The sequence below is a fragment of the Oncorhynchus masou genome, chromosome 6 (genome assembly GCF_036934945.1).
Source record: "Oncorhynchus masou masou isolate Uvic2021 chromosome 6, UVic_Omas_1.1, whole genome shotgun sequence".
NCBI classification, from domain to species: Eukaryota; Metazoa; Chordata; class Actinopteri; order Salmoniformes; family Salmonidae; genus Oncorhynchus; species Oncorhynchus masou.
Window position 1 is genome coordinate 50,111,103 of NC_088217.1, and position 7,836 is coordinate 50,118,938.

Genomic DNA, 7,836 nt, shown 5'->3' on the forward strand with positions numbered 1-7,836 from the left:
TGTTGGATGGTGACTCCCTCCTTCACTCACTCCCCAGAAAAGATACCCTCGTCTGTGATTTACCAAGTGTTTGTTTCCACGCTGTGGGGATCATTCATTAAACCATGCTGAAGGGAAATGACCTCCTGTGCTACTGAACAATTCATAGAGATTGTACGTCTGTAGGCCTCACTCTCAGCATGTTGACAAGGTTGAAGAAACACTTCACTTGCTAATCATCCGGGATTTTGCAGAGTACTTATTTGTTGGAAGCTTGTTTAAACAGGTTGTAAATTCACAGCGCATGTTAGTTATGAATAATGTGTCGTGTTTCTACTGTGTCTCAATATTTAATAATTGGCCCTAGTGACTAAAAGTCACTCCATCCCCACCCTATCATTCAAACTCAGACATTCAAACTCAAACCTTAACCCAATTCACACAGCATTTGCTGAACAATAAAACCATAGACTGACTTTAGGAAATGCATACTAATAGTTGTATTTATAAAATGTTTCCTGTATTTGTCAATGCTTGAGTCACCTGCTCAGTTGTGGCACCAGTTCTCACTTTGTAATATAAATTGTAGTGTGATGAGCCATTCATTAATGTCCTCATTATGGGCATCGAATCAGTACTCTAGACTGTAGAGAGACCTCGATAATACTCTGCTGTTGTGAATTACTCTGGCACCATCTTCTGGCTACATAGAGCAGTGGCTGACTGTTAATAGTCCTAAAGCAGTTTTTACACTTTCCTGGTCTCTGGTTTGAGACCCTCTGTCAGGCAATGACTCCTGTCATGAAATGGCATGTTAGATGCCGGGGGACATTGTACAGGTTGTTGGGAGTCGTCCAACAATCCCACGTGTTTCAGTAGATGGTACATATTGTAGGCATGTCAACATTTTACAGAGGGATGTTAGTAATAGCCTAGGTACACAGTTATATATCCTCCCTTTTCTACTGTTCAATTTGAGTTGGATGAGTCATTTTTGCCTCTCAATTCCTTTGACCCCAAACCCCTCCCCTGTCCTGTACTTCTACTTCCCCTGACCAATCCTGACAGACTCTGACAGCCTCTCCAGCCTATCAACACAACAACCCAGCCTATCAGACGGAGAGGAGCAGCTGGACCGCCTCCAGCAGATGGAGCTCACTCGGAACACACCCATGTCACTGTGGAAGGCAGGGGCGGTACAAGCCTGGCTGGAGGTTGTCATGGCAATGTCCATGTACCTTCGTGCTTGCTCGGAAAACGTCAAAAGTGGGAAGGTATGGCCTCTACGCTTCAACATGTAACAAGTACCCATCCACTTTAAGTCTGATTTCCGGACTTGTTTTTACAAAGCTTGTATTGACGGTAACAGCGATACTAAGAATCCCTCATCTTCCCAGGAAAACCGGGATTTCGGCATGCTTTCCTTCCTCATAGAATCTGCGTTAGATCTAGTATTTCCTCGTCCATGCTTGCTTGCATGTTTGTGCTTTAGTTTCTGAGTGCTGTGCAGTGCAGGTGTATATTGATAAGAGTGCTCTGGGTGGGCGTCCGCTGGTTGCAGGTGCTGCTGGGGCTGACAGACGAGGACCTGGAGCTGGGACTGGGCATCAGTAACCCCATGCACCGCAGGAAGCTACGCCTCGCCATCGAGGACTACAGGGAGGCAGAGTCTGGCCAGGGGTGAGCTGGAACATCCACACACACACACACACACACAGGCCTGTATGCACACACATTGCTGAGTATGACCGTCTCAAATGTTAGGCTATCAAAGGCTGCTGAAATGGACCATCACTGGGTTGCCAAATCTTGGTTGAGTGACGTTGGGTTGCCCCAGTATTCCCAAACCTTCCAAAGCCAACTGGTGGACGGCCGGGTGCTCAACTCCCTCAGCCGACGAGACCTGGAGAGACTCCTGAACATCACCACCCACTCCCACCAAACCAGCCTGCTGCTGGCCATCCAGCTCCTGCAATTGCTCAACTTCGACAAAGAGGTCAGACCTGTGTTCATTATCAATACTGTGACATTAGTGACCTCTCAGCCTCTCCTCCCGGTGTATTTGTGGAGTGATTACAGTAGTAACCGTGCAGTAGCAACCGTACAGTAGCAACCATACAGTAGCAACCGTACAGTAGTAACAGTACAGTAGTAACCGTACAGTAGTAACGGTACAGCAGTAACGGTACAGTAGCAACGGTACAGTAGCAACCGTACAGTAGTAACAGTACAGTAGTAACAGTACAGTAGTAACCGTACTGCTGTAACCGTACAGTAGTAACCGTACAGTAGTAACCGTACAGTAGTAACCGTACAGTAGTATCCGTACAGTAGCAACCGTACAGTAGCAACCGTACAGTAGTATCCGTACAGTAGCAACCGTACAGTAGCAACGGTACAGTAGTATCTGTACAGTAGTATCCGTACAGTTGAAACCGTACAGTTGTAACCGTACAGTAGCAACGGTACAGTAGCAACCGTACAGTAGCAACCGTACAGTAGTAACAGTACAGTAGTAACTGTACAGTAGTAACGGTACTGTAGTAACGGTACTGTAGCAACCGTACAGTAGCAACCGTACAGTAGTAACAGTACAGTGGCAACCATACAGTAGCAACCGTACAGTAGTAACAGTAGGGTAGTAACAGTACGGTAATAGCCGTACAGTAGTAACGTTACAGTAGTAACAGTACAGTAGTAACCGTACAGTAGTAACAGCACAGTAGTAACAGTACAGTAGTAACCGTACAGTAGTAACCGTACAGTAGTAACAGCACAGTAGTAACAGCACACTAGTAACCGTACAGTAGTAACCGTACAGTAGCAACCATACAGTAGTAACGGTACTGTTGTAACCGTACAGTAGTAACGGTACAGTAGTAACCGTACAGTAGTAACAGTACAGTAGTAACAGTACAGTAGTAACCGTACTGCTGTAACCGTACTGTTGTAACCGTAGTAACCATACTGTTGTAACCGTACAGTAGTAACCGTACAGTAGTATCCGTACAGTAGTAACCGTACAGTAGCAACCGTACAGTAGTAACGGTACAGTAGTATCCGTACAGTAGTATCCGTACAGTTGTAACCGTACAGTAGTAGCTGTACAGTAGTAACGGTACAGTAGTAACCGTACAGTAGTAACCGTACAGTAGTATCCGTACAGTAGTATCCGTACAGTAGCAACCGTACAGTAGCAACGGTACAGTAGTATCCGTACAGTAGTATCCGTACAGTTGAAACCGTACAGTTGTAACCGTACAGTAGCAACGGTACAGTAGCAACCGTACAGTAGCAACCGTACAGTAGCAACCGTACAGTAGTAACAGTACAGTAGTAACTGTACAGTAGTAACGGTACTGTAGTAACGGTACTGTAGCAACCGTACAGTAGCAACCGTACAGTAGTAACAGTACAGTGGCAACCATACAGTAGCAACCGTACAGTAGTAACAGTAGGGTAGTAACAGTACGGTAATAGCCGTACAGTAGTAACGTTACTGTAGTAACGGTACTGTAGCAACCGTACAGTAGCAACCGTACAGTAGTAACAGTACAGTGGCAACCATACAGTAGCAACCGTACAGTAGTAACAGTAGGGTAGTAACAGTACGGTAATAGCCGTACAGTAGTAACCGTACAGTGGTAACAGCACAGTAGTAACAGCACACTAGTAACCGTACAGTAGTAACCGTACAGTAGTAACGGTACAGTAGTAACAGTACAGTAGTAACCGTACTGCTGTAACCGTACTGTTGTAACCGTAGTAACCATACTGTTGTAACCGTACAGTAGTAACCGTACAGTAGTATCCGTACAGTAGTATCCGTACAGTAGTAACCGTACAGTAGCAACCGTACAGTAGTAACGGTACAGTAGTATCCGTACAGTAGTATCCGTACAGTTGTAACCGTACAGTAGTAGCTGTACAGTAGTAACGGTACAGTAGTAACCGTACAGTAGTAACCGTACAGTAGTAACGGTACAGTAGTAACCGTACAGTAGTAACCGTACAGTAGTAACGGTACAGTAGTAACAGTACAGTAGTAACAGTACAGTAGTAACCGTACAGTAGTAACCGTACAGTAGTAACGGTACAATAGCAACCGTACAGTAGTAACCGTACAGTAGTAACCGTACAGTAGTAACCGTACAGTAGTAACCGTACAGTAGCAACCGTACAGTAGTAACGGTACAGTAGTAACGGTACAGTTGTAACCGTACAGTAGTAACAGTACAGTAGTAACAGTACAGTAGTAACAGTACAGTAGTAACCGTACAGTAGTAACGGTACAGTAGTAACGGTACAGTAGTAACGGTACTGTTGTAACCGTACAGTAGTAACCATACAGTAGTAACAGTACAGTAGTAACAGTACAGTAGTAACCGTACAGTAGTAACGGTACTGTTGTAACCGTACAGTAGTAACCATACAGTAGTAACAGTACAGTAGTAACAGTACAGTAGTAACAGTACAGTAGTAACAGTACAGTAGTAACCGTACAGTAGTAACAGTACAGTAGTAACCGTACAGTAGTAACCGTACAGTAGTAACGGTACTGTTGTAACCGTACAGTAGTAACCATACAGTAGTAACAGTACAGTAGTAACAGTACAGTAGTAACAGTACAGTAGTAACCGTACAGTAGTAACCGTACAGTAGTAACAGTACAGTAGTAACAGTACAGTAGTAACCGTACAGTAGTAACGGTACTGTTGTAACCGTACAGTAGTAACCGTACAGTAGTAACAGTACAGTAGTAACCGTACAGTAGTAACAGTACAGTAGTAACAGTACAGTAGTAACCGTACAGTAGTAACGGTACAGTAGTAACGGTACTGTTGTAACCGTACAGTAGTAACGGTACAGTAGTAACCGTACAGTTGTAACTGTACTGTTGTAACCATAGTAACCGTACAGTCGTAACCGTACAGTAGTGACCGTACTGTATTATAATAGTACATTAACATTTCAGTATGTGTTTGTTGTTGGTGTACAGGTCCTGGAGGCTCGCCGAGCCCAGTGTGAGCACAAGGACCAGGACCCAGTGGTTTGGACTTGCCACAGAGTCATAAAGTGGATCAGAGACATAGACCTAAAAGTGGGTCCTTTTCCTAGTACAGAAACAACAGAATGAACCTGGATTCCATTCAGACTGTCTCCGTTTTGGACCAATAGACTGGTGTATACACTAGATCCTGTTAGGGAAGTTTGAGGCAAATTTAGCCAAGTTGTTTGCTTGCCATTGTTCTTGTTGGATAACATTATGTCTCTATGTCTCACTGGTCAGGAGTATGCTGACAGTCTTCATGGCAGGGGAGTCCATGGTGCTGTGTTGGGTCTGGACCCCTCATTTGATGCAGATGCCATGGCCAAGGCCCTGGGAATCCCCAGCCACAAACATATGCTTCATCGGCACATGTTTGAGGAGATGAAGGCTCTCTCCATCCCTGCCAGGTGATTGGTCTCCCTATATCATTTATGTGTTTACGCTCCTTGGCAATAAGTAGAATGTTTTGTTGAATTTATAGCAGTGAAGTTAATTGACTCTTCCCTTCTTCCTACCCCTTGTAGGCAAACTAGTGTGGAGCAGGATTGTGAAGTGCCGGGAACGGGAGCCCCACCACAATCCCCTTCTGCTGTTAGCCGCTATAACGAGGAGATAGTGTCTATGAGACGAAGGTCAGGCAAGGTAAGAAGAAGCTACTTTAACCATTTTATTTATGAAGATGTCTCGACAAATGGTAGTTAATCGAAATTAGGCTGGACTGTTCCACTGGGTATGAATTCTGTTTTGACTTATTCTTCCTCTCATTTTCCCAGAGTCCTCTTCGGTTTAACCCAAAGATTGCCATTGGGCGGGGCCTTGGTTACCATGGCAGCTGTGGATCTCTGCCCAGAGAGGCACGGGTGCAGGCTGTGCCCAGGACAAAGGGAAGTCCCATGCACACCTACAAGAATGTAGAGATCACCAATGTCTGAACTGTGCCCTGTGGGGGATATAGGTGGTTGGCTCCAGGTGAAAAGCATTCAATATCAACAGAATCGCTGTTTTTTGACCATCTAAAATAAATCCAAATCTTTGTTTTTGGAATTGACCATTTTATTTCCAATTTCAGAAACATTTAATTTATTGTTCTTCAGTAATAAATATCAGTGGACTTAATGCCTTATGTTTGAATAGGATAAAACTGTAAACACGTTGTAACGTTCAAAGCTCCACTTTGCAGGAAAACTGGTGGCATATGTTTCCGTTCAAAAAATGACCGTCACAATTGTTCTTTAACAAGGCATCTCTTGTAACATACATGGAGGAACATGATGGTAATAATGTGTTGGCGCATAGCAAGAGTCCATGGAGGGTGAAAGTGGTCTGTACCCGTTGCCATGTCAGGAGGATGTTCGGTGTTCAGGATCTCTGGAAGGAAGAGGCACGCCTGATGTCTCGGTCCTTCCACGTCCATGCCCTGTTTCATGTATCTCACTGCCTGGCCTGGCCGGCCTCCGTGTGTAGGAAAGAGATGTTGGCCCGGCCTGCCTGGGTTTCCTGGCTCAAATCAGTTGCAGATGTTCACTACTTGTCTGGAACTTGGGACCCATATCTTCGGGAAAACCGCCATTCCCTGGGTTCCATGTAAGTTTAGAATTACATTCCCATATTGTGAGAGATAACTGGCCTTGGGTTAAGACAACAGCCATCAGGAGAATAAGGTGGGTGGGGGGGGTCTCAGCAGAGCTTTCAATTTGTTCAAATAGCTCAAATATGGCCAAGAGGCACATACTACAGTTTGTTATGTTTGTCAGAAATATAATACAATTCCTTGTAAACATGCTGGAAAAATTCCTAGAAACTACAGAGGCCACTCAGCTTTTCATACTGTTGAATTAAACTCTTTTGTTTGTTATTTGCAAAGGAGTCTTTAATTTCATTGTAAATACGGGAAAATATTACATTCTAATATTCAAGTCATAATAAGATTTTGCTGTCTCTCAAAGTGATTACAATATTGTAAATATTTGTACAGTTTGCATTACGGATACTGAAGGTCTAATGCCGTGGTGTAGAATGTTTACGTCGGCCAGGATGTCAAGGGAAATCTTATTTGTTTTCTATCATCATTAACTCAGTATACCAGTATACAGTACAACAGTAGAGCAGTGTATTTCACCAGAGCATTCCACAACCATATCACACATTCAAACAGCTGGAGGGGGCAGAGAAACAGAAGAGAACAGGTATATCAGCTATGGCGATCTCCTACAAAAATCAATCCCAGCACCCTGGTGAACATAGTCAGATAGACATACAAAGTGGGAACATTAGGCTAGTTCAAACTAGTCACATGTGGTTGTAAGATGTGGTTTGAATATCAAAGGCTTGTGCTTTACAGAAAACGCACACTAAATTGTTGATTTGTTATGGCGTAAAACAATCTGCTTTCACTCAAGCATATCACATAAGTATAGTCAGACTACTAACAACAGAAAAGAGTGGCAATTTCCATTAAATGAGAAAGAGTTCAGAGTTTATATTGTATTGTTTTCATATAGGTGTTTATGAAGTAATTATGTACTGTACATGTGCCACTGCTGGAAAAAAAAATGTTTGAAACTGCTGTACATGAACTACAATACATGACTTGTGTTTTGTGTAGGCCTACTCAATAATAAAGATATAAATGCTATCAGAAATGCACCTTATTGCAGTTTATTATGAGCATTTAAGAAAATCGAGAAGGGTCTAATTGCATTCGTTTCGTTTTCTTTCAGACATGCCTATTTAGGGGAACCCAGTTTTTCAATCCATGTTTATTTCAGTTTATGGGGAAAATCCATCATAAACGCTCTTTATGAGCG

At 43.4% G+C, this 7,836-nt stretch overlaps 1 protein-coding gene across 1 annotated transcript; it reads left to right on the forward strand.

The window, feature by feature from the left end:
• The first annotated feature begins 761 nt into the window (after nucleotides 1–761).
• On the forward strand, nucleotides 762–7,669 carry LOC135542207 (kazrin-like). The gene is made up of 7 exons (XM_064968999.1): nucleotides 762–1,253; nucleotides 1,541–1,659; nucleotides 1,744–1,975; nucleotides 4,979–5,080; nucleotides 5,270–5,436; nucleotides 5,554–5,671; nucleotides 5,803–7,669. Exons 1-7 carry the CDS (start codon nucleotides 1,128–1,130, stop codon nucleotides 5,959–5,961), a joined length of 1,023 nt encoding a protein of 340 aa, XP_064825071.1. The 5' UTR covers nucleotides 762–1,127; the 3' UTR covers nucleotides 5,962–7,669.
• The last annotated feature ends 167 nt before the right edge of the window (nucleotides 7,670–7,836 follow it).